The sequence below is a fragment of the Brienomyrus brachyistius genome, chromosome 21, assembly GCF_023856365.1.
Source record: "Brienomyrus brachyistius isolate T26 chromosome 21, BBRACH_0.4, whole genome shotgun sequence".
NCBI classification, from domain to species: Eukaryota; Metazoa; Chordata; class Actinopteri; order Osteoglossiformes; family Mormyridae; genus Brienomyrus; species Brienomyrus brachyistius.
In genome coordinates, this window is record NC_064553.1 from 1,489,243 (window position 1) to 1,515,807 (window position 26,565).

The 26,565-nt window shown below is 52.6% G+C and overlaps 1 protein-coding gene across 4 annotated transcripts; it reads right to left on the reverse strand.

The window, feature by feature from the left end:
- Positions 1–2,334: 2,334 nt before the first annotated feature.
- Positions 2,335–25,618, reverse strand: LOC125716234 (artemin). 4 transcript variants are annotated; one of them, XM_048988345.1, is made up of 9 exons: positions 24,582–25,618; positions 20,006–20,397; positions 19,009–19,078; positions 18,693–18,739; positions 18,334–18,605; positions 17,256–17,525; positions 9,043–9,131; positions 7,408–7,582; positions 2,335–5,615 (listed from the first exon to the last, which is right to left on the reverse strand). In XM_048988345.1, exons 6-9 carry the CDS (start codon positions 17,344–17,346, stop codon positions 5,200–5,202), a joined length of 771 nt encoding a protein of 256 aa, XP_048844302.1. In that variant the 5' UTR covers positions 17,347–17,525; positions 18,334–18,605; positions 18,693–18,739; positions 19,009–19,078; positions 20,006–20,397; positions 24,582–25,618; the 3' UTR covers positions 2,335–5,199. The 4 variants fall into 4 exon arrangements, with proteins under 4 accessions (XP_048844302.1, XP_048844303.1, XP_048844301.1 ...); XM_048988346.1 differs by lacking the exon at positions 24,582–25,618 and having other exon boundaries at positions 20,183–22,804; XM_048988344.1 differs by lacking the exon at positions 24,582–25,618 and having other exon boundaries at positions 20,006–22,804.
- Positions 25,619–26,565: the final 947 nt, after the last annotated feature.

A 26,565-nucleotide genomic window follows, 5' to 3' on the forward strand; every position in this document is an offset into this window, starting at 1 on the left:
GGGGGGCTTTCCTGTCAGTGTGGATACGTAGGGTAACGCGCTCCTATAAACCGTCTGGGGGGGGCTTTCCTGTCAGTGTGGATACGTAGGGTAACGCGCTCCTATAAACCGTCTGGGGGGGGCTTTCCTGTCAGTGTGGATACGTAGGGTAACACGCTCCTATAAACTGTTTGGGGGGGCTTTCCTGGGTCCAGAATGCAGAGGCGCACTGAGGTCCCAAATGTGGGGCTGCTTTATGAAATGCAGCCTAGGACGTGCCCCCCAGGACCGGCACCTCGCACATCTGTTCCCAATGCCGTAATCACGGCCTTCTCAGAGCGTCTGGGTAACGTATGTCTGACTGCGGAGTGGCGGAATGCGACCAGTGAGTCGATGGACATTACACGCTGGAGACAGTCGCGCATTAACAGGAATTAAAAACACCGCAGGGCTTTAAGCCTCTTAAGTAAAGGACATTTAGGAATGTGACTGGCCTCTGACTTCAATGAATGAGTTAAACATCCAGAGAAAATTGGTGCCCATTAACTGGTACCTGATTGTCCAGGACTAAGAGCACTGGCTGTTTGCTTTGGCTGGCCTGCTCCCCATTTTCTCCTACTAACGTTTTCTCCATCGGCTGCATCTCTTGGTTGTTTGGCATTTTGAGGATCTGTGACACTGCTAAGGAGAGACGTTTCTCCCAGGAAGGAAACGCAAACTGCTTTAGCAGCGACTGTAAAAGCAGCTCATCTACGGGTCATTAGCTGGAGTCGATGGCGTTTCGTGCTCCTTGCTAACGTGCCGAGTTTGGCTCGATTGCCACCTACAATAATACGCTTTCGGCTCTTGTTATTTACGAGAAAGTGCACTTGAGAGAGCGCAGGAGAACATGCAGAAGTTCACGTCATCTTCCTGCTTCTCAGAGCTGTCTTTGAGGCTCCCACACAGCAGCTGTGGGCTTTTCGGCTCGGCTTCCCGGCCACTGGCTGGATCTGCTGGCTGGTGCCGCTTCAGGCATACCAGCGGAGAGCGAGCGTCCAATCGTGTAGCGACAGCACGGGATGCAGCCGCCAATGACTCAAGCGCTTCTGATCCATGTGGGGTCTCTGACGTAAGTAGCCTCCAGGAAGCCTTAACCCAAACCTCCCAGCTGTGTCTGATACTGACCAGGTGTGCCTTCTCAAACACCCACCTCGGTCTGCGTGCTTTGGGGGAGGTGGGAAGGAACAGGGATGCACCACGGCACGCCTGCCATGTTCTTTGTACCGAGCTGCTCTCCTTCAGGTCCTGATTTGCCCATGTGGTGATGGCTTGTTCCGATGACTGATTCCTGGCGTGGGATGCGGTACGGTGGAGATTTTGGGAGCAGCAGAGAGGGTAAAGCGATGCTGACATACTGGTGCCCCTGAGCGTGTAAAAATCAAGCCAAGAACAGCAGGTAAGAGCTGGGGGGGGGGGGGGGGGTCCAAGGTGCAGGAGGTTAGAAGTATGTCGTCTTAAGGAGCCTTGAAAAGAAAACTAATATAGGCAGGACACCTTATAGCAAAAGAGACATAAGCCAAAAATATACCAGCGATACGTACTACAGAACATAAATAAATGAAAAGATCAGATATATTTTCAGTGCATGTCGGCTTCTTGCACCAGCACTTCCATAAACTCTGAGTCTGGGATATTTTTTGCATGAGTCCGGATTTACATGAAAGGGTTTTGTATAAACACAGAGCTCCATGTCCACTCTGGAGAGGGAGACGAGGCTGCGGCTCCTCCGACCGAGTGCCAGTCTGTGCTGCAGGCGTGGCGACATGCTCATGGCCGAGCGGGACGTGCCTCAGACCTGCATGCGGGGGTGGGGCTGTTTCCGAGCCACCTGCCCTCAACATGCTGCCACTGTTGCACAGGAAAGATTGAGATTGTGGAGGATCTGCCCAGCCTCAAAGGAGCAGGCCCCCCCCTCTGGACTTCTGTAAACAGCGGGGGCGCGGCCCCAGCGAACAGGAAAACAAAAGGTTTGCGCTGAAGGGAGCCCCGGACGTCCTTTGGCTGCCAGTGAGCATATTTCAGGTGCTTTATCTGCGAGCAGCAGCCAAAGAAAGAAATAATCAGCCGCCGATGGGAGCAGGATAAGGAAACAAGACGCACTTGTGCGGGATTTTACAGGGACGTGCGAGGTCTCCCGTGCCCTGGGGGGGCCGCACTCGTGAAAGCTCCCTCATATGACGCGGGCACCACTGTCCTAGGCCCGTCCGCCCCCCGACCCACTTTGCCATCGGTTATGCGACAGCGTCGGGTCGGGTCGGGTCAGATGCGCAGGCTGCACGATTCACCCCCATCAGCACACAAGCACAAGCAGGATCTTTATTCAAAACTTTATTCCAACAGAGGAAACGCCATTGTACAAAAATAGAAGGGACTTTTTAGAGACGTAGATAATCATAACATCAATTAAAATAACGACCATAATGATAATAATAAATCCTTTACTGAGTAACAAAGTTCATTTTGCACTTGTGTTGAAATACTGAATAAAAAACAAATGTGTGGTTTCAGTTGTGATAGATCACCTCCCTGTCATCAGGAAGGCATGGAGAGCGCCCCCTGTAGGGGGAACGCAGCCCACAGCGGCCCTCCCACCCACGGCGGCAGCCCTGAAGCCTGCAGCGGCATTCCCGCCAGCGGCATTCCCGCCAGCGGCATTCCCGCCAGCGGCATTCCCGCCAGCGACCTCCTGGCCCTCTCTGTCCTTTCCTTCTTTACCTTAATGCCATCAGTGTATCATCAGAGGCTCTGTGTTTTCCTTATAAAACTGGCATTTATAAAAAAAAAAAGGGATTAACCGAAAGATACATGGCCACTTAATAATAAATAAAAATATGGTTGGTATATGTGAAAAATCTCATACAAAACTGTAATAAATAAATAACTTAAATGAAATAAATATGCTGTTTGTAGAACAAATATGCAAGAAGATGCATAGCATCTATCCATGGAATTCAGTTGTGCTTAAAGACCAAGGACAAGCTTAGACACTCACCACGTTCTCGCCACATTCTCACCACATCTCCACCACATTCTCACCACATCTCCACCACATTCTCACCACGTTCTCGCCACGTTCCTGCCACACTCGCACATGAGCAGTGAGACGGGTGCAGGCACGTTGTAGCATAATGATGTTTCCAGTGGAGGTTGGTCCCTGCAGTGGGTCGGGGGGGATCCTGGGTTTATGGGAAATGCTCCCAAGCTGCGAGTCACAGCGTTTTGTGCCCCCGGAACACTCCCGGGTAATAGGATCTGTGTTTCTGACACAATGAATCACGTGGAGGAGGACACATGCGGGAAGCAGACGTGTGCATTCCACGACCTTCCCGTGTTCACTGGACAGGACAGAGACCTGCCACCCAACAGAGCACCAAAGCAGAGGGGGCTTCACAGCATTTACAGGAAGCGCAATAATCCAAATGCTAAGCTGAGGTGTGACCAACAGTCCTGGAAAGTGAATGTGAAGGAAACCAGCCGCCATCACCCCGCACTGTCACTTTCCATAGCCGCCATCACCCCGCACTGTCACTTTCCATAGCCGCCATCACCCCGCACTGTCACTTTCCATAGCCGCCATCACCCCGCACTGTCACTTTCCATAGCCGCCATCACCCCGCACTGTCACTTTCCATAGCCGCCATCACCCCACACTGTCACTTTCCACGAAGGTACCTTCCATAAAGGGTTTATAAAACACTCATTACCATCTGCAGTTATTTCTGAGTTAACTTTTTTTCCTTTCAAGGTATGTGTTTTTTTTATGGTCAGGTGCGCTTGGATCAGGGCTTATTAGCCCTATATAAGCCTCCCACAGGTGGCATGGCGACGTAAAGCCCGACCATGGAGCTTAGCAGCATAGAGGACATGGAGTACCATGAAGCAGGAACCACAAATCCTGAGTGCCCACGGGAGACGTTCACTTCAGGTGCCCTGAGCAGGGAGCCAGGTCTACTGACCGAATACCATTTTTTTTTTCTCAAGGGCTGACAGGCAGACTTGGCTGCTCCTCCAGTGACCCCCGGTCCAGACAGACCGTGCCCCCAGCCAAAGCCACCACTGTATGTGGGGGACAATCTCCTGTAGATATGGTGACATCAAGCTACAGCCCAGAAAGACACAACAGGGTGGGCTGGTGGGGGGTGAGCGTGTAGGCAAGATTAGGCCCTGCCGTTTTCCCGGGACAGTAAGGCGAACAGGAGAACATTTCACTGCGTCCCTGAACAGTGATGCATAAATTTAAGTAGATGAGAAAAAAGCCCATGTGATCGGAGAACACCAATCATCTGTCTGTATCCCCCTCACAACCCAATCAGCCCATGAACATCTCATCCCATCGACCAGCATGCTCTCTGGCGGTCGGTGTTTGGAGGAGAAGATGCTCACCCTCCACTGTCATGGTAAACATCACGGCATCAAGGCAGGGTAAAGGTTCCTACTGAGCAACCCTGATGAAGTAAATCTGCCTAAGATCTGATTGGTCCATCCCACAAAACACCAGTCATGTGACATAAGTCCTTTTGGCTGTGAACTGGGCCACTGCTTGACACACAGATCCATGTTTATTCGACAAGCTCCCAGCTGGGAGACGTACCTCGCGGTTATGACTGCCTAATCGCCCACCAGCCTGCTCGTGGTGTTGGTATCTTACAGTCCATCGGTAATTCAGTAATTAACATTTGGGATTAATCAAGCCTGCCTCAACGTCGTGCCTTTTCCCTGCATTGTCCCTCCCTTACTCTGCGGACGTTCAGGCGATGCAAAGTTAAGAGATACAAGCCAACACTGAAACAGACCCTGGAGCTCCATCTGACTGTGAAACCAGTCCTTAAATTTCCAGTCGTGGTCATGGTCATGGTCCTGGTCATGGTCATGGTCATGGTCATAGTGTGGCCCCCGCTCACGAGACTGTGCTGCTATGGAACAGGGTGCAGTGTCCCCACCCTGCAGACTTGGATGCCTGTCTCTGTGGGGCCCTCGGGGGACCCCTGTCCTCGTTCTCCGCAGGCGCTGGAGACAGAGAGAACTTAACCTTCCATGCTGAGCTGTTCCTCATCTGAGGGCTGAGGAGGGAACCCTGCAGGCCTCAGATCCCTCATTGGGCCCAGCGTCTCCTGCTTGAGCATCCAGCACAGCTCGATCCCTGGTACTCCTTCCGCCCGGGTGAGCCTCCCACCGCCCTCACCGCACGCAGCTGCAGTTGGCTGCAGACAGGTACTCAATGGTCCGCCAGGTGGTCTGGGCGTCCATGAAGACCACAGGCTCGTAGCTCGTGGGCCGGCAGCACGGGTGTAGGCTCACCTTCTTGGACTCCTGCTTGGGGATAGTCCCATTGTCTACCAGCTTCTTGAGGGCCAGATCGTAGTTCATGCGCGAGCTGCGGCAGGTGCCTGCACAGTATTTAAACAGGATGATCTCGTCGGAGTCAAAGCCCAGGCCCAGGTCCCGCACTCGCATCTCCTTCCGCTCCATCCTGCAGTGCTTGTCGCCTTTGGGTTTTCTCCGGTTCTTCCGCGAGCTCCGGCGTGAACCAGTCTTGGATGGGGAACGCTGCCAGCGGCCGTGTCGGTCATCTGGTTCCGACTGGGTTGGGTTCACTGTGGTGGAACGAGGGGGCAAACAGTGAGGATGCGACAGGGCCAAGCTGGTTTGGGCCTGGAGATCATCCGACCCGGATCCACATCTACACCTCCTACTTCACCGCTCTCGACAATACAGGTAACAGGATGGTTCTCCGGAAAGATCCAGAAACGACACTGTCCCTCATCGATACCAGGTGAATTGTGTGCCAACCAAGCAATGCTTAAAGGTCTTTACAGAGAAATCAAGGAACGATACTGATGCAAACCAGGGCTTTGCATAAACAGGCTTGTTAACAGAGAACAGGGGACTAGCAGAGTAAGCAGGAAATACAATTTGGATCAAGTTAACATAAATTGAATGTTTTACATAAATCTGCCTGTTTAGACTTTGTACCAGTCCCTCTTGTGCAAGCATGCCGGGGTACAAGCGTGTTTCTTAGTGATGGTGCCACGTGACACTCCGTCAGCGTCAGCCTACCCCTCCCAGTCTGCTCTGCAGTGGGGAGGCTGAAGCCCATCCTGAAACGTGCCTGAGGGGGGGCCCTGGGGGCTGCAGCAGCCACGTTTCCCCTGGACCGCAAATAGCAAAGTGTCTCCTCTCTCTGTAGCTGCGGGGCTGGTAACCCGATTCAGGCTGTGTGACCGCAGCCAAAAGTAGACCTTCTGACATATACACTCCTAACGGTGCAGGCGGGGGTCTCTGCTTATTGACAGGCTGGTGTGAAACCATAATATCTCCACAGTCGGCCTCTCATCATGCGATTCTCCCACAGACCTCCAGTTCCACACGCCTCAATCCCGCTGAAATTTAAAGGCAGCTAATGCCGTTATTCCAACAGATTATTTTAAATGACCGTGTTTCTGAGTTCTGAGGGGGGTGATTTTTGCTCCCGCAATAACACCCAGTAAGCTTGTCAGAATCGCGGTTTCTTCTACACTCCTGACCACAGTAACCCTAACTGCCACTGCATCCTGTGGCGGACGGATTTAAACGAATCCTGGGAATCGCTTTGGACTGGCTGGGTCTGGAGGAATCCTCAGCGTGCCTGTAAACGGTTTCAGGCGGCTTTCAAAAAGCATCACGTGAAGCAGAGTGGAGCTGCTTTTAGAGCAGTACGTCGAGAAAACAGCCATACTGACGGAACGCATAGGCTGTCGGGGCTCACCCTGCCACAGGGGGGCGCTGCTTTGATGCCGATGCGCTGCTACGTGGCGGAATGAGGCACTGATGCACATGCAGGTGCCAAAGGTGTATCTATGCATTATTTCGGGTCAAACCTCTTCCCAGACTAATGCAATATGTCCAGGGATGATTTAATTTTCTCCTGACTACAGCACACTGCGACCGTGACCGTGACCACAATCCGACAAATCCGACCCACAGGCTCCACTCCAGGAGCGACATTAATCATTCTGGGGTCACATTTTTCCGTTTAAAGGTTCTTGCCGATCGGGGTCAGTCACGGAGCAGATTTATATGGGCGGCGTTCAGGCAGACGGTGTGAGCACTGCGAACGTGTCAGAGTTACACGGCGTGAAGCCACCCCTGGGACAGACTCAGCCCTAATCTAATAAAAGCGGGGGCGAGGGGGGGTGAGGGGGGGTGGTGTGTGATCTGGACAGGCTGGCCCCCTGTGCCGCTGGTTATGAGAGACGGGACCCCGGGTCGCATCCCCAAGCTTTCCCACGACCAGATACTCTGCACGTTTGTGGTTGGTTGTAAAATATCCACCCGCAGAGGCTGTGTGGCGACAGCCCGACTCCCCCCGGTGCTGGCACCCCCCCCCCCCCAGCAGCGAGTTCTCACCGAAGAGGCCCCCCCAGGAGATGTGTGCATTCGGCTCCACCGTCTGCTTCTCACTCTCTGTGACGTGGTCAGGCCACTGCTCCACCAGGGCGGGACTAGGGTCGGCCCGGCGGGCCGCACTGGGAAGGCCCGCCTCAGACAGTACCAGTAGGCACAGCAGCATCCAGAGGGAGACCTGGGGAGCAGACAGACACGGGTCAGGGATTCCACATGCACTGCACTGGACCCTTAGGATTTTCACTTCTCATTAACTGGGTGTGATACTGTAGCCACACAGGGTCCCCCACACAGGGGGCCATTCCCTCTCTGCACTCTCACTGTGCTGTGTCGGCTGTGTAGCCTTGACTGTGTAACACAGCAGCACACAGCTGTAACCATCCCCCCTCAAACTGGCCCCCCAGCACCCTGCATGACTTCAGCAGACATTCTTGAACAATTTCACGGCTTGAAATAGATCCGCAAACACCACTGCTATCTTGAAATAAATAAAAGCTAAAAAATACAAACACCCGACAAAGTTCAAACTCACTTGGGTTTGACTAATCAGGAAGGAAAGCTGGTTCTGATTGAGGACACACACAGGGCAGGAGCCACTGGCTGCTTTGGGCTCATGTGTTGCAAAAAAGTCCATTTGGCCTGCTGAACCTGCTGAAGCAGATATGTGAAATGATTTCCACTGGTGTGGGATTCTGGCCCAGTCAGTAGCCCCACCAGTGTGAGATTTTGACCCGGTCTGCGGTCCAACTGGTATGAGGTTCTGCCGTGGTCTGCAGTCCAACCAGTGTCAGGTTGTGTCCCAGTCAGTGGTCCCACTGGTGTGAAGTTCTGCCGTGGTCTGTGATCCAACCAGTGTGAGGTTCTAGCCTAGTAAGCGGCCCCACTGGTGTGAAGTTCTGCCGTGGTCTGCGGTCCAACCAGTGTGAGGTTCTGGCCTAGTAAGTGGTCCCATTGGTGTGCGGTTCTAGCCTGGTTTGCGGTCCAACTGGTGTGAATTTCTGACTCGGTCAGCTGTCCCACCGGTGTGGAGTTCCGGCCCGGTCAGCGGTCCCACCAGTGTGGAGTTCCGGCCCGGTCAGCGGTCCCACCAGTGTGGAGTTCCGGCCCGGTCAGCGGTCCCCCCTGGTCCCACACGCTGCCTCACCATATAGTCAGATCAGCACGGCTCATTACATTGTTTAAAGTGGCTCCACCCCCCCATTCATCTGTGGCTGACAGAACACAAGCTGTCACGAGTAAGCTGATCCCTGCAGGACTGCTAGGCCCCTGGCATCGCCGTGACAACAAACCCTGTCCCCCCCAATGCTCTGTTTACCTGGGACAGGTACACATACACACACACATAGAGTTTCTGCTGTTTAATGGATTTGCTGACATTCAACCTCATCCTGCATCCGCAGTTAGAGGACACTTATACAACAGGCTTCAGCGGCCAGCCCAGGGGCCTGGCCAGAGGGCAGGAGTATGCCCCCCCCCCCCCAAGCCTTCCTCAGCCCCCCAGAGCCCATGCTGCTCCTGGCTTTCATTCACGGCCAAATGAACACACAGCATTGAACATACAGCGACTATCTCATAAAAAGTGTTTAAGCCTAAACCACAGCAGACAGAACAGGCAGGTAAAGCAGGAGAAGCACACACCTTAATATTCCTCAGGTGATGAGAGGGCGCTGCTGAGTAGACACTGGGGGCTTTCTGTAGGAGCACCTCCCTGCACCGGTTCTTCCCATCTGGATGGAGAAAAATGGAGAAAGATGCTGGTGAGTGTGAGTCATTAAGAAGGCCACGCCCAGAAAGGTCATACACAGCATGGCCACACCCAGAAAGCTCATACATAGAATGGTCAACCCCAGGAAGGCCATGCACAGCATGCCAATGCCCAAGAAAGTCACACCCAGCATGGCCACGCCCAGAAAGGTCATACACAGCAAGGCCACGCCCAGAAAGGTCATACACAGCAAGGCCACGCCCAGAAAGGTCATACACAGCAAGGCCACGCCCAGAAAGGTCATACACAGCAAGGCCACGCCCAGGAAGGTCACACACAGTATGGCCACACTCAGGATAGTCACACAGAACAGGGCTAGGAAGGCCAGATATGGGTAAAGCACAGAGGGAGATCGAAAGATGAGTTGAGTGTTTAGCAGCCATATGGGGGCATGCTGGTCCAGGTCAGAAGAGGCCAGGAGAACCCGGCCAAGAGCAGACTGAATGCACAGCGATGCCGGGTCCATGGTGCTCCGCTTGGCCAGTCCCCCCCCCCCATCACTGCAGACTGTTGCCTGGGAAGGGGTGGGTAATGTGTGAGCCTAAGCATCCCCCCCCCGAGCGACCACACGGGGCACATACACGCCCATCCATGCTTCTAGAAACGTCTCTTTTCTCCTTATGAGACACAAAAGTAACTTCTACTGCTTCCAAGCTTCTTTAGCTTCTACAGACTGATCAACTATTTATTTTGACTCATTTTTGCTCCCTCTCATTTGTGACATTAATAACCTGACTGCCAGGAAATATCTATTACACGGTGGCCTCATAATCAAATTAAGCATGAAAAAAACGTTCCTGCTTATAAATATGGTGAAATATTTGCTAATCACACGCAGGCTGTGAGGGATTCCAGGCAGTGTGCCATCGCGGCGTAAACAGCGCCCGTCTGCCGCGGAGCCGTGCCGCGTGAATATAGGCAGGTAATTCGCCTGGCAGAGATGCCCAGACGCTCCCGCATTCTTTCACCGCAGCTGGTCTCTAAAAATATCGCAGCTCAAACGCTATGAACCAATGGCTGGTCATGTTACTTCCTCCAGATGATGCGTCACGCGAGCTCACTGGCCAGAGGTGGGAACGGCATTGCAGCTGGTCTCAGAGCCAAACCCGGGATGTGACCCCCTGACCTGCCTAGGCGATGGAGCCCTTGTGGGTGGCGGAGGGTGTGCGATCCTGTGAAAGCAGCCGCCTGCAGTGTCAGTCAGTGTGGGGCTGTCATTCCATTCGACGCCGAGGGTCACATGACATCCCATCTGATTGTCAGGGACCTCACCACAGCCTGCACTCCACCTACCTCTCACCCAGAAGCCCCCCCCCCCCTCCCCAGGAACCTGCTGTTTGGGCCCTCGGCCACCTCGAAACCATCAACCAAATAAGAAATACACTTAGGGGAACGTTGGGGGGGGGGGACTTGATGTGCTGAACCCCCACAGGTCTGTCAAAATTACGGTCTCTGTGGGACTTATTATTATTAATATTTTTGGGAAACTGTGCTTCACCCCACGAGCTGCGCGTGTCTGGTGACGGCTGTCAGGTTCATTCAGACACGATTCCTGCCATGCTTGAGGTGTCATTACGGGAACCAGGCTGCCATTTCTGCTCCGGAAGCACTGGCCCTGTTACACCTTGGCTGAGCTCCAACTGCAGAAAACCATGCCTCCAGGAGTAAGGTGCCAATAGGCAGGGGGGCACAGCACAGATCGGCGCAGCACAGCACAGATCCACGCAGCACAGCACAGATCCACGCAGCACAGATCGGCGCAGCACAGCACAGATCGACGCAGCACAGCACAGATCGACGCAGCACAGATCGACGCAGCACAGATCGGGGCAGCACAGCACAGATCGGGGCAGCACAGCACAGATCGGGGCAGCACAGCACAGATCGGGGCAGCACAGCACAGCACAGATCGGCTCAGTACAGCACAGATCGGCTCAGCACAGCTCCCCAGCATCCAGGACTTCCTGGTTCCACCCACTGCAACTGTATAGTGCTGCTAGATTCCAGTGCTCTGGGGCTTTGCGTGCTTGATGGTCTTTGATCTTGGTTCGTTGCCTTCCAACGCTGAGCGGCATCAGGCTAAACACAGCTCATAGCAGGAAGCAGCCGAACGATGCGGTGTGCAACAATAGCACGTCCCGCTCGTAGGGACGGCACTTAGTGTCAGCGCTGATGAGCCCTTCCCATCACCCTGTGCGGGGCCAACGCCAGCCCCGAAAAGACTTCAGAGAGCGGGACGCATGCGGCTCCTGGGGCGCTCCGTAAGGTGAGACCCAAGCCAAGCCTTCCTCTCCAACTGCTCACATCCATCTCAATTCCGCACATCCACCACAAGCTGGAATGCTGCAATAGTTTCTGGAGCAATCAGCCAAATGCTGCCCCTGGGGGGGGGGGGGGTGATGCATTGGGGAAATGAGGGTACACTTAGGGAGGCCCTGCCCCCCAGCCATAGCTCAGAATAACTCCTGCAACAGGAACAGCGCCATCTCTTGGCATAGCAGTGCAATGGATTCTTGGGATGGGTAATGTGCCTGTGTGTACCCCCCCATTCCCCTTCCACCGAGCTCTGAGAACTAAACGATGCTGGGCGGCAGCCTGCGGATAAGGCCTGTTTCCACGAACACCACATCCACGCTGCCACCTCTGGCCTGACGCGAGCTGGCAGGGACCCCACAGCCCTCCTGCCAGCCAGCCGAGCGGCTCGGTACAGGCCGGGCACAGAAGCTGGTGCCCTAGGTGGCCCCCTGTGTTACCTATAGCATGAACTGGCAAATCAGTTTTTTTTTCCAGTTTCACTATCTGCGGGGGCTTTAAGGGGAAGATCAGCGACAGGACGAGATTTTGGGACCTCAGAGTGAGATGAGTCATCTGTGGGACAGAGAATGCTGACCCACCCCATCCCTGTCGGAAGCTCTAGTTTCAGAAGCATGACAGCAGAGTGGTCGGTATCTAACCTTGGGATGCTTCCCTGTGATTTAACATGCCATGAGGTCAAGTGAACAGGCAGGGTACCGGTTCTCACGTGGTTAGTGGGTGAGAGTGAGCGAGCGAGTTTGAGCGAGAGTGAGCGAGCGAGAGCGAGGGAATATGTTTACACAAGACATGTGGCCCTGAAGCCTTTCAGCGCGGCTGGGCGCCGATTCTGGAAGGTCCAGCCGGTCTGCCGGCCCGTTCATCCTGGTCATGGGCCAGCAGTGATGAAATGGCAGGACAGTCTCACTGTAAAGCGAGCTGTGGTATTCTGAGCTCATGAACATCATCATCAGGATGGAGGACCGCCAAGGGCGCCTGGATACTTGTGTGCCAAATTTTCGAGATGGCAGTGTGCCCGGTTTATAATTACCGGCACGGCAGAGAGGGAGGCATGACCGGCTTGGCACCCCGGTGCCCCACCAGCCCACCTGAAGCCCCTCTATGCAAATTCCGTCATGTAAAATGTGCTGCCTGGCCCCCCTGTGATCTGCTGCGATTCGGCCCGGCCCCGCCGTCCCGTCCCTGTGATCTGCTGCGGTTCGGCCCGGCCCGGCCGTCCCATCCCTGTGATCTGCTGCACGCTCATTTGGCTTTGCAGATTAAGTGGATGCTGTTTGCATTCCCTTGGCCTGGAACGTCCCAGCTGTGAGTTACTGTGGACCCCTGAGCCGGTGACCCCAGCCCCAAGCGCACACTAGCTGGGCACGCACACCTGTCCTTCTCATCAGCGTGGCCTGATGGCCAGATCCTGTGGGACTTCTTAGTGCAGAGTAGAGTTCTGGCCACCTGGACACCTGCGTATTTGGATTTAACCTTTAAAGAAGGCAGTGCTGACTTCGGCTGCTTCAGGGAAAAGCATTAGCTGTAATGCTCACCTCATGAGCATAAAAGCTAATGGTGACAAACTGGCCAACAAGGTAGAAGGTCCTACTGCTGGGGTTTGGTTTGAAGTTGGCCTTTGTCTCTTCCTTGTACTTTGTCTCTGGTGATCTACCCATAATGCATCACTGCATGCGAACGGCTCCTTCCGGGGGATACGAACCCCTCGCATCAGCACGGCAATGGAAAGCACAGAGAAAAAAGTGTCACCTGGGTGTGGCGACGTCTTTGTTAGGTCACCTGCCTCGCCAAAGGCTGCCAGCCAGCAGTGCAGCACGCTGGGCCGGGGGGGGGGGGGGGGGGGGCGCTACTGGGAGGACAGGCCTGCCCCAGTTACACCGGGTTATTTTGCTAACGTCACTCTGCCTGCGCATCAGCACACCGCAGGTCATGTGACCACAGCGGCCAGCACCTGTGCCAACAGGACAGCGGATCTGTCACTATTCCAGGTGCTTTTGATCTGCTTTTAGGGGGTGGTGGGATGGGGGGGGCTTTGTTCCCCATATTGTCCCACCAAACCACACACACGCCCTCCTAGTGAGATCCCGCTGTAGGCTGCTTGATGTCTCCTGGCTTTGTGAGGCTCCTACAAAAGGCTGAGAGCATCGCCCATGGCCACGCCTTCCAGACAGAGCAGCTCAAAGTGGCCTCCAGCCCTGCCAGCGAGCAGAGCTCTCCACCTCTCCCAGAAAGTCGGAGCCATAAGGAAACAATCGGCATGGAGTGGGAAAAGCGTGCGGATGCCAGCTGCTCTGGGCTGCTGCCGCCCGGCTCTCCGCTTTCCACTCGCACCCTGTGATTTAATTGCAGTCTCCAGTGGCCTGACATTACCTGGGGATTTATGGTGGATTCAGAGCTACAAAGAGCAGGAGTTCATTAGTACTTCCAGGCAGAAAGCATCCTGCAATTAGGCAGCTGCCGTGAGGCCTCCCATCCTCAGCGGGGCGCTCTCCCTCAGGCTTGCCCCTGCGCCCCGCAGCTGGAGCTTCGGCCGTAGCTCGTCAGAATTTACCTCTGTGCCAACAGAACTTGGCCGAGCGGGACGAGCTCCCACACGCAGCTGACATGGCCGCCATCACACGCAGGAGGACACTGCTCCCAGAATCCAAGGAGCTGAGAAAGCAGCACAGCCAATCACAAACCACAGAGGTTGCCAGGGAAACGGTGGAAGCATTTCCACCCGCACTTTGGCCTGCGCATCCTGTAGGGTTTCAGCAGGAGTGGGGGTGCGGAGTGGGGGTGCAGTGGCACCATGAAGTCATTAGAGTCCGAAGGGCCAGCCCCCCCCCGCCCCCCCCCCGCCTCGGTGCACCGTTTCGGTTTCAGGTGGCGCCGGTCGGGTTTTTCGGCACACTGTTTATGAAGTCATGGGGAGGGAGAGGCCTTTTCACACCCCCGCCCCCCTCCCAGACCCTAGTCCCAGACATCGCAGTGATTAATAACAGACCCTAAGATTTTCAACACATCTCTCTTTTAAAGCTTGACACTGCACCTCCCTCTGAAGGGGGTCCCGCCCACTTTGGCAAAGTCGCTGCTCTTTTGACCCCCCCGGATAAGTACTTCATTAAACCCCCTCTAAATTTCAAATGATTCCCCCCCCCCCACTTTAATAAGCAAGAACCTTACATGATTAAATGGAAAAAAATGGTGAAAGGTCTTCTTGAGGGAACCAGGCCTTAAATGGTAAGAATGTGAGTGACTGCGGTCAGGGGGAACATTCAGATGGCAGGACCACGAGTGTGGTCACCGTGACCTGGTCAAGGCAGCAGTCAGAGACCGCAGGAAGTGGGAGACAGTGTGTGTGTGTGACTGGGGCCAAAATATCATTATCAGACTAACAGCTTAAAATAACAGGTTTATGCAATATATCATTCATATAAAAAAATTTACAAGATATATTTAAATCTTCGTTAAGGTAGAAGCTGCAAACGTGACAGAGACTCGGACTGTGAGGAGGGCACAGAGAGAGAGAGAGAGAGAGAGAGAGAGAGAGAGAGAGAGAGAGAGAGAGAGAGAGCGTGGCTATGAGAATGTTACTTGTTTACAAAAGCATCCCTAACTTCCTAATGTTTACAAGGAGGCTCAATTGCGGCTTTAAAGTTCAGGGCGGAGGATTCAGTGTTTGCGCAACGATTAGATGTTAGCGCTCTTTCGCGTCCCATTTCAATGAATTTGCTATTTTCCGAATTTCTAAAACGCTGTAATAGCGGGAAATTTGAATTTAATACGACCATTATTTTATTCTTTCATAAACATTTTGGGAAAATAATGACTATTCAGCCGTAAACCTACCTTCGATCTACTCTAGGCACATACACTTTTGATATCAGCAAAACGCAACAGTCAGCAAGTCGTTAATAATTTATTATTATTTTTTTAAGTTAAAGGTTAAATATTTCGCAAGCTCTCAGCTACCTGCCACAGGCGGTCCGGGTTTCATCAAGCCTCCAGCGAGGGGCAAAGCCAACAAGCCCTCCCGCACCCACCCCGCTCCAAAGAAAAGCAATTATTTTAATCAGCTTCTTCAGAGAGCCAGAGCATCCTTGGGACCTTATATCTCACAATACATTTGTTCAAATTATATCCACCAAAAGGGGGGGGGGGAGACGGTCATTAGTCTGTCTGGATGAACAAACGACATTCAAAGCATTTCCTTGTTGCCCGGCTGAGTCCAGGACTAGTTTCAAATAATGACCAAGCCTGCGATTTCAAAGGGAAACAGCTCAGGCATGATTAATGCATTTGACCTGGCAAGGAGGACTCGGTATGTTCAGAAGAATACAGTTAATTGTACAAAGAAAGTGCTTGAAGTTAAAAATGCGACTGCAAAGCGGCTCGCAGTTTAACACCTCTGTTTGAGCGAGAACTTCTCTTAACCTAAACTTCGCTCCTTTTTATGGTAGTTTCACATAATTAGTTGATGGTTTTATGGCAGTTTTTAGGTATAAAAAGGCATTTTAAGGTACTTTTCCAGAGACATCACTTTTCAGAGCCATTTCTCCAGCGTCCACGGATTGCGCAACAGCTGATTATGCGGTCCCTTAACCGCGCGCAGGTTGCGGGCGCCCGCGGCTGATCCCCCCCCACTCCGCTGCTACTCATCACTTACACGCTACAGCTTTTCGGAACCGCTGTCGGACTTTAATGTACAAACTGCCGGATATCCAAGTATAGATAAACGGATCTTTGGCGTTTCAGCCACGAGCCGTATACATTTTGTTGCTTTTGCGTTAAAAATCATCTTATTTTTGTTCGCCTGCTTTTTAGTATTTCTGCGTACGGATATTTAATTTCGTCAGTCAAGTAATTAAAATGCCAACACATTTATCCATGCATCGGGTAACCGTTTGCCCTAAGCACGGAGAATACACTTATCATATTTATACTTATAAATAAATGTGTGTATAGCAGTCTGTAGCTGTATTATAAAAACTATTTTCTGAAGAGCTCGAGGTTACTCCGGCAGAAGTAAACACTTAAATGTCTCCCTCCCCCGCAGTCCAATAATACGAAACGAATAAAATGAGACGGTTAGCCGAGTTGAAGGGAGAGAGAAATGTCCTGCGGGTTATTTTAACGCGTTTAACGCATAGGGTCCGGAGCTTACACTCCCTCTGTCATTCAAAGGGCCGCGGCCTGGCAAACATATTACCAAGTTATATGTAGAAAAAAAGAGCTGTTAAACAGATTTTCCTAAACGAGCCTCCCACATTAAAGTTCCCACAAAAAGAGGGCGACCTGCGGTGGACGCTTAGGTGGAGGCGCCGCTGTCCGCACACGAAGCTCCCAAAACATTTAACACGTTTTGCAGGAAAATAATATATAGGTGAGCAGGCAGGAGCAGCCCGATTCGCTGCCGGTCCCCTGAAAGGCGGCCACACGCTCTTCATTGGGGTCAGCAGTACGTTACGTGTCCCAGGATGATCATAACTGCTTTGCTGACCTCACTGCTATTTTCGCGTAATATATTAATAAAAAGGCTAAAGAGGGAGCCGGAGCGCCGCGATGCCCCCAGACAGGTGCTCTGTCGCCCTCTTCGGAAACCAAGCCCGCGTTACAGACAAGCTCGTTCCATGATAAACACTCAGCTCGCGTTTGCTAACATGCCATAGTGTACCCAAAGTCTCCGTGTTTGCAGAACGCTTTTCGTGCCACTATACGTCCATCATAACACTGCTAAACGTTTTTAGAGAAAACGGCGGTCGGAGAAGCCAGCGCCGTGGTTTGCACATACCCCTCTCCGCGGGCAGTCCGGTCCGGTCCAGAAGGGCGCTGGGCCGGGCAGCAGCCGTCCTCCCCGGCGTTCCTCCTGGGCAGCGAAGCATGTCTCGGCCGCGTAAATCCGATTCGCATGCGTCCCGCTTCTCCGCGGCGTCCGTCTTCCTCAGCAACAAAAAGTCTTCAAAGGCTTCAGGAAAGATCTGAAAGCGCCTCCCTCCCTCGGCGGCCAAGCCTCTCTTTCCCGTTTTCTTACAAAACTTCTCCTCTGTTTTCTTTTGCGAACCTGCGAATAGACGCAGTCGGCGAACGCATCAGTCCCACCATCGGATCTGTCGGTGACCATTAAAACTGTACCATTTTACTTTCCATTTAAACGAAACTGAAATTTTTGCCCTGAAGCATACATTGCCCTTAAAATGTTACTGTAATAAAATGATGTGTGTTGTCCATATGCGGGCACATGCACATAATCGGTACCTTGTAGAGTCTCGGCGAGGATGAGATTTCATGGATTTAAACTTTTCACCGGTCAAGCGGCTGGAGGACATTTCATATTTAATTTAAGAAATACATTTAAGTTGGCTTAAAAAAGCTTTGCTAAAATTGTCCTGTGATTTAGTAACAAGCATGATGAAATTGGCTTTAAATAATACCAGTATGTGTATGTTGGATTATTATTGCACTCATACGGAATTTTATTGCACCGATGACGGATGTATTAGCATACTTTGAATGTTTTTGATCAAATATGAATGTTAATAATTCAAAACCTTCTCTCGGCCCATTAATAAATGATCGATTTAAACTATATTTATATTCCAGCCATGAACGAAGTGGGAATTTATATGTAGCCTCTCTTAAGTGCCGTATAGAAAGCTTAATTGTATTCGTTTACTAGTGTCGATTTAAAATCGCCGCGCTGTTTTTTCTATTGTATGATTAACACCAATGAAGTAAGAGTTTAACGCACAATATTATTGAAATCCTGGATGCACATAACAGAATTCAGTTAAATCACTGGACACATTTAAAAATAATTAAAAATAAAGGAACAAAAAAGTAAAAACAGATTAACTGCAAACCTTGCTTACCTTATTGTCGTTTCTGCGGTCGGGTAAATTTAGGAAAAGCAAAAGTATCTGCCGGGTTAAAGCGCGCCGAGGAGTGTTACGGAGAAGGGCTAAGTCCCACGCAGCGCCCGCACCCCCGACACCGCCAGCGGGCTCCTGGGCTGGAAGCGATACGGCGCGCCGGGTGCGTGTGGCCGGAGCAGGCGTGATGGCAGGGGCTGTGCCGACGCCGCCGATCGTCCTGGAAACTTTCTCCTCCTCGATTTCTTTTTCCTTTTTTTATCGAATTCAACCTTCAAAGACAGATACGGATTTCCTCTCATTTTTTAACCCCCCTGGTGTCAGATTCCAGACTTTGTCACATGACTCGGATGACAAACCTGGCGTCCGGTGTCCAGGTGACCGTGGCACGATAATAAACTTCAGCCTTTAATAATAAGGATAGTAAAAAGCCATTAATAAAAAACACGACTAAGCGTCGTGTTACTATATTTCCTAATGTGTTTGCACAGGCTTGTGTCTTTAATTAACCAACATTTATTGGCACAGAAATGAGTCCAGGGGCGGTTTCTGGGACTCCGCTCTTACTATTTAAACAGGGTGCGATTGCAAATCGGGAGCAGGAGCAGAACCGGAGCGGAGCGGAACGGAGAGGGAGACGGAGCCCTCGAAGAGGCGGAGCGCCGCGACCCTTACCGCATTTAGACGGCTTTGGTGATACCGCCTTTATGGCTTATCTTGAGTGACAGCCCAGCCGGACCCGGACCTGTGAATTTACAGCAACGGGGAAGGAAAGAAAAACAGCGGGAGGTGTGAACATGACGGCGGCTCTTCTCCTCTCCGCCGTGCGGCGCATTTCTGAGCAAACAATAAATCATCGCTATTTACAGCAAGCAGAACTATTTAACATGAAGACTAAACTAGTACGGTATCACAGGACACGCCCCCTTTAAAAAAACATACAGATTCATGAATGGGTTGTTGAATGGCGATTTTTAAACTGAAATAACTATTTGCATATTTTGGTCTCTTTCATAAACTTAACCAGTGCGGAATTATCTTACAACCATCTAGCTAGACGATGTCTTTCAGGCAATAAAGTTTCAAACAGCAGTGCATGTATTTAGACGACGCTTTTATCCAAAGCGACACACTGTTCAGGAAGAAGGATCAGATTGGAGGTTAGAGGTCTCACTCAGGGCCCCAGTGATGACATCACTCTACTGACCCTGGGATTTGACCCAACAGCCTCCTGATCACCCCCCCCCCCCCCAATATAATGCAGTGTGGTTTTGCCTCTACACCCAAATGGACTGAAAGGTGGTCACTGGCAAGGCCTAGACCTGAAGCGCCGCTCTCCCTCGCCCTTCCCAGGGGTCTCCCTGCGCTAGCTGATGCCTCTGCACATCAGTCCCTCAACGGCAGGGACTAACCCAACCCTAACCCTCAGGCGGCTTGATGCAGCACGAGCACGTCTGGCTGTTCACACAACACACGCGCGTTGCTCAAAGCTGTCGGGAAATCTGCGATGAGCTAACAAACGGCGGAAATGGCAGATTCCATATTTCTGACATGATCCAGCACTTAAGCACAAACCATAGGGCAAGTTAACAGGAGCTTGTTTAATGTTGCTATTGGTTCCTGGGCCTGCCTTCACCAATGAACGAGAGCCATGCTGGATTTCAGAATTCACCTTCCACTTCCAACCCAACGGTGCTGGGCTCTCGTTAGCCCAAGATGTGTGACGACGACATCCCTACGGCGATGCCTGTTCATCTTCCTCACAGAGAGTAGAGAACAATCCAACATATCATACGAGTGAGCTGTTGGTGTGGGATGAGAGGTGGGAATCCAGCCCCCACTCCAGGACCTGCAACATGGCTTCCGACCTTCAATCCTCCATACTACTGAAGGGACTGTCGTCGAGGTTGTGCCGCACTCGCCGCCGAGTGATTCAGACACCCTGTTGCTGTGCAGGCACGTCCCCCGGGCTGTGGTGACGCTCCCCGGCCGACTGCAGCAGTGGACGCATGGGCAGTTGGCCCGTCTTAAGGGAACCTCCTCTTCCTTACTGGCCCCTCTGATCTGTGAAGAACCTTCCAGTTACCACACAGTGGTTTTCTATAGAAGTTGGAGAGAATCATGAAAACTTCCCCCATTAATCTGAGATGCTGCTGTCCGGCGGACACCGACGTTCTGCACCAAAGCATCGCTATGAAGTCTATCCAGCCAGATGCGCCATGCACTGATGTTCACATGAGCACAGAACCGGACCGAGTCCCAGCGCGCTGCTTCACCATAATGTGTCTGATACCAGATATTTATCAATGGATTTCCTCATCAAAACATTTTCTAATCATAAACTATACTAAAAAGCCTAAGTATGACATGGCAAATTTGAAAAGCAAACCATGTGTTGGTTGCTGCCATGCTTCGTGTCTGTATGCGACATGCGTGACGAGCCCCCCGCTTTAGTGTCTGCATGCGACAAGCGTGACGAGCCCCCCGCTTTCGTGTCTGCATGCGACATGCGTGACGAGCCCCCCGCTTTCGTGTCTCTGCACATAATCATTGTCCGACTCATTGTCACAGCATGTTCTGTCTTCCTACATTTCATTGATCTTTGTTTTAATTCTGTCACTTTTATTATTGCTACTATTATTCTCATAATATTGGACTGGAAACACATAATGTTTGTAATTGCCACTAATTGAAGTAGGTTTTTGAAGCGCGGTGGTTTTTCAGGAACAGATTAGCAACGCAAATGGAGGAAATCCAGCCTGTGTCCTAATTGACCACAAACCATTTTCTCTTTACAATCCAGCTATTCTCACTGCAATGTTAATTCCAGCCAATAACTGTGAATACATTTACTGGGAATATACAGTTTCTGGGAGGAAGAGAAGTTTTGTCCCTAGAGAAATCAGTTCTATCCTTTGGGGGGGGGGGGGGTGACATGCATGGATGTAATCAACGAGCGAAGAAATTTCATTATAAAACACTCAGAGGTCTGGCAGCTCCGTCGGACGGCTCAGCTGGAAAAACAAGGTGCTACATTTCTACGGGCTGTAGGGGATGATCTGGGCCTGGAGATCGGGCTGCCCAAACGCTCCCACAGCCGCTCGCCACCCCATCAGAGGGTCAATGGCAAAACGAGCCCATCCCCAAGCCGGCAGACCACATGTGGCATATGAGGATTGCAGAAAGTCTGTGGACCCACTCAGACAGGACTGTGGCCGGTACATCCAGGGTAGACTCACATCACATGGCAAGAGAGTGCGGGGAGTGCTGCGCTGCTATCACCAACGCAGGCCTTTAAGGGAGGGGGGCATAGTTTGCTTTGCAAATAAGAGGACGCTGGGGGCAGGACACAAAGAGAGGCATCACGGCAACGCAAATATGCACACTGGAAGTATTCTGACTGTAGAAACCAAATGTCAGCATGAAACAAAGGGCAATCCTGGACATTTTTAGCTCCCAAATATGAGAACAAGCCCCCGAAAGAGGACTTATGGTCACCCTACTGTAAATGCCTCCTTCTGGAAGCTTCTGCTGTCATGTTATCTGTAATCCACAGGCTCGCTAACCCAAGAAAACAGGTCAAGTGCGTCTCAGCACTTGTGAGCGGTGGCCAGTGTAGCAGTCTAGAGGACCTTCTGCGATGACATGCAGTCTCTGCTGTCATGCCTTAACCTCCAACCCTGTGGTGGGACTTGGTACTAGAAGAATTTCAGCCATGTCTCACAGTTACCCCCAGACACACATTAACGGTGACCCCACGTGACCCCCGCTCAGGATACACTCCTGTGTGTGGTGTGGTCCCTGGGGGTCCCGTGTGGTCCCTGGGGGTCCAGAGAGCGGTGTCTGGGTGGTCGAGGATCCCTGCGGGTCACGGGGGTCTGGCCCCCACGGTGAGGGGGATTCCCCCCAGGCCTGGAATTCCGCCATCTGACCAGCAGGTCCTGCTGGGAAAATTGCTAATTTGCTCACAGAACTGGGTGATGGTCACAGTAGGGGACACTGAGCGTGAGGGGCTCTATTTGGGCTGTGCTTGCCAGGTTCTACACCCAGGAACTGCTTCGGGGACAGAGTGCAGAAGGGACATGAAGGAGCGGCACTAGATCATGCAGAACCCTAGGAGGAAGAGGGAATGACGCTTGGGAGTTCTATGAGCCAGCCGAACCCCCGGGAGGTTCTCCGGTTCTGCGCGGTTCCGCGCCGCGCCCGTCTGTTTCCCTTTGGCCTCTGGAGTTCCCTCCCCGCTCAGAAATCTTGTTTTTATTCCACCTAATGAATTGGAGCCCCCCCCACTTAATGGCAGCTCTGCGACTGGCTGTAAATTTACTGCCAACAACCCCCCCATTCTGAATCAACATCCTCGCAGTGCATAAAATGTGCTTTTCTGAGCTCGACATCAGGAATTTACTGCGTTCGTCGAGAATTTCAAACCACCACTTGTTTTGATGAGCGTAGCGGTTTAACATGTGCTCCGTGCTCGGGGGGGGGGGGGGGGGGGGCGTCCGCTTAGCGAGCGAGCTGCCAGCCTAAGGGACTGCCGACAGCAAAGCAGCCCCCTCCCAGCACCAACAGTGCTCACTCGCATTTAAGGTTTGGCTAACGGGGGGGCGGGCATTTTTCTAAGACGGCCACACGGCCTTCGGACCCGGACAGTCCTGAGTTTGAAGGCCAGCCCACGCCCGGCCTTCTGCATGCGCCTGACGTGGTGACATCACCTCCTCTGACGTGGGCCGGCCTCCATCGTCCCTGTTTTTAACTTTTATGAGGAATTTTATATAGAGCAATATTCAATACAGCAATGAAACAAACCCCACAGCTGTCAGGAAGAATGGAAAGGCTCCCCGGCTGAAGGGGTGCAGGCTCAGCGGTGATGCAGGTGGCTGCGTTCACGGTCCAGCTCGCGGTGCGGTAAAGGGTCCAGGAGCCAGCGAGGCCGCACTGGGCCCCCAGCCGGAGCCATGGCGACGGCAACTCTGCATGCCGAACACCTTTAAGAGCTGTGCTCCTGTATAGTGCTGTGTTACCATGGTGCCAAGCCCAAAGGTGCCACTCACATGCGGAGCCCCTAACCCTCCCACAGGGGGCGCCCTCCCTCGGCACCTCTCTGCCACATGGCTCGGCCTCCAGCAATCAAACCCAGACCGAGGGTCTGCTTCATACAGGGACCACCCATATCCAACTGCCTGGGGCTTCACACACTTGCTAAAATGGTCAGTTATTTACTGCGCCGGCCCGGGGGGCACAGTGGCGGGGGGGGTATCATTCCAGCAGGCGTGGAAAACAGGCTGACAACTGAGCCCCCGCTAGGCCGGGCCGCTGTGAAACCTAATCAGCACCGAGAAAACGAGGAGTGTAACAGGGGGCACTCCTGAACCCCCACCCCAATGCAGAGCAGTCCTTGGTGGGGTGGTGGTGGTGGGGGGCAGTTGAACGGCCCTTTACAACTGGACACGCGCTTACACATTGAGTCCAGCCGCACAGCAACGTCAGTCTGTCTCATAAATGCTGACGGACTATTAACATTCCCCCAAATTCACAACCAATTATCTTCGCGAAACACGAAATCACATTCAGTATAATAAAATAAGTGAACGATCCCACTGCCTTTGGAGTTTCTCTGTAACACGGAGATTCCAGGAAAAGCCCTACAAGAAAAACAGGGGAATATGAGCATGCTGTGCTCCCGCCCTGAGCTGCACGAGCGTTTGAAGTGCGCGAGGCATTGCGAGAAGCCCGCGGGCACCTTAAACGGCATACTGGCTTCCCGCTATCGCCGGGGCCCATGCGGGCCAGGGCGTCGAGGGGCAGTGCGTGCTACCCTCAGACGACGCGCTCTGCTGGACTCCACACGCCGACCGCCACAGTCACCTGCAGCTCTTTGATACAGATGCTTATTTTACAGAAATAAAAGCCGGCGAAGGAGAGGAGAGCGAGGGATGTATGGAGCCGCCCACCCGCCTGGGGGCCACTTCTGCAGTTAGTGATGCATGCATGGAGGAAAGGGAAAAAAAACACCCTGAGCACCCCCACCCGTCCCTGCCCTTGCCTGGGGAGGTGCGCCGGCGCACACAGCCGTCTGGGGGGGCAAAGACTCCACGCCATCTCTCTCTATTTCATTCAAGCTCCTCTCCAGTCTTTCTTGGTGCACACGCTAAATAAACCAGGTGAAACTGTGAGCCGAAACCCCCCCCCCCCCCCCCCCAAGCACCTCCGTATCGGCTACACGGCATGGGGGGGTGGGTTCATCTTACCGCAGGTGAAGGATCTGATCCGCACGTGACCGTGTCTGATGCTGTTATTGCAGCTCGCAGAGGTTCAGGTACAACAACAGGGACTGAGGACCCAGAACCGGAGCCAAGAGCCGGAACCCTCAGGCCAATGTCCCACAATCCCAGTGGCTGCCTGTTACATGGACTCCCACCTTGGGGCTTGGCACCGCCGCAGGGATCAGAGATCCTCTGTAACCCGACTGGCTAGCCTCACCTTACCAACGCTAACCCGCAGCAGCACTCATGCAGCCTTTCCTGTGGCAAACCCACCTGGCCATTAGCGGCCGTAAAGTGCCCTTTCGGCTCCCGAGTCTCACTCAGCTCGCTCTCTCACACGCGGCACATTGAGGAAAGGTCAGCAGAAGCTTCATGTGCCCCCCCGCTGCACATGTGGGGCCTAAATATTAATGAAAACAAAACGCAGCACCTGACTATTCAGCATCGCCTTCACAGCCAAAACGACTTCAGTCACCTGACCCGCATCTAAAAAAAAAAAAATCACAACATACGCTACAGTTTTCAAACTAGCAGCTCATCTCTGTAAAAACCTTCATGGTGCTTACGTTCAGATGCACAGCTGACACACAAAGGACTTACACCCACAAACCCACGCTCTAATCAAAGGTAAAAGAGCACGGCTATTAGCGAGAGAAGAACCAGAAACCTCTGGACCTTAAAACGGCGCCTGACAGTGTACGGTCTGCAGGCAGCACAGCCGCTTGGTGTAAATCCGGCAGGTGGCGAGGCAGTGGGGCTTTTTACAGCCTACAAACAGATCACCCTTCATTTAACAGCATCTATTAAGAGGAGTGAAGGCTGGAAGGCAGCCGGTGCGCAGCGCTGCGCCCGTATGGGAAACACACTCCTGCTGGCCCAGCGGATCTGCAGGGAGGAGGGAGACCGATTCTGCACACCTGTGAGCAGAATGGGGAAACACATGGGCACGCACAGACAGACTGACAGACACAGACAGACAGACAAACACAGACAGACAGAGACACATACAGACAGAGACAGACAGACACATACAGACTGACAGACAGACAGACAGACACACATACAGACTGATAGACAGACACACGCACAGATAGACACAGACAGACAGACTGACAAACACAGACAGACACATACAGACAGAGACAGACAGACACATACAGACTGACAGACACACATACAGACTGACAGACAGACACACATACAGACTGACAGACAGACACACATACAGACAGACAGACAGACACACATACAGACAGACAGACAGACACACATACAGACAGACAGACAGACACACATACAGACAGACAGACAGACACACATACAGACAGACAGACAGACACACATACAGACTGACAGACAGACACAGACAGACAGACAGAGACACAGACTGACAGACAGACACAGACAGACAGAGACAGACAGACACACATACAGACTGACAGACACAGACACACACAGAGACAGACAGACAGACACACCTAGACATGTGCACATAGGCACACACAGAGACAGAGAGCCTCGTGTGTGAGGGAGGGGCTGGCTTTCTTTCAATTTCCATTGCCTGCTGTTTATGAACGGGAACTGCAGGCGGCCCAAACTCAGCTGTTCCCCCCACCCCCCTGGTCCCCTGTCCGCTCGGACTGAAACACTCCAGTGAGTGTCTGGCTCAGCGTCTCCTCGAGTCCCTCAAATACCATGATCCTCATCTGCTCCCAAGTCCTTTCCCACTACCTCACTAAATGCAGAAAACCTACGCACAGTTCCAGGGTTTAACCGGGGGGGGGGGGGTCTGAGTGAAACAGTTTAAATAAGTAACACAGATACAGACACTGACACTTTGGTAGAAAACAGTGAAGAATGATGTTGTTCCTCAGGATTCTGGAGACGTCGTCCTCGGGAGCTCAGGAGAAATGTCCGACAGGGAAGTCCACGTCATCCTCCAAACCAGATGTTCCGTGGGGCATGTCCC

What these genes read in the sequence shown, in the direction of transcription:
- LOC125716234 (XM_048988345.1), bottom strand. Translation starts at nt 17,346, where the DNA reads ATGCTTCGCTGCCCAGGAGGAACGCCGGGGAGGACGGCTGCTGCCCGG. An exon ending in CGGACTGCCCGCGGAGAGGG is followed by an intron (nt 9,132 to 17,255) that starts GTATGTGCAAAC and finishes TTCTCCATCCAG; the next exon opens with ATGGGAAGAACCGGTGCAGG. An exon ending in ATCACCTGAGGAATATTAAG is followed by an intron (nt 7,583 to 9,042) that starts GTGTGTGCTTCT and finishes TCTGCTCCCCAG; the next exon opens with GTCTCCCTCTGGATGCTGCT.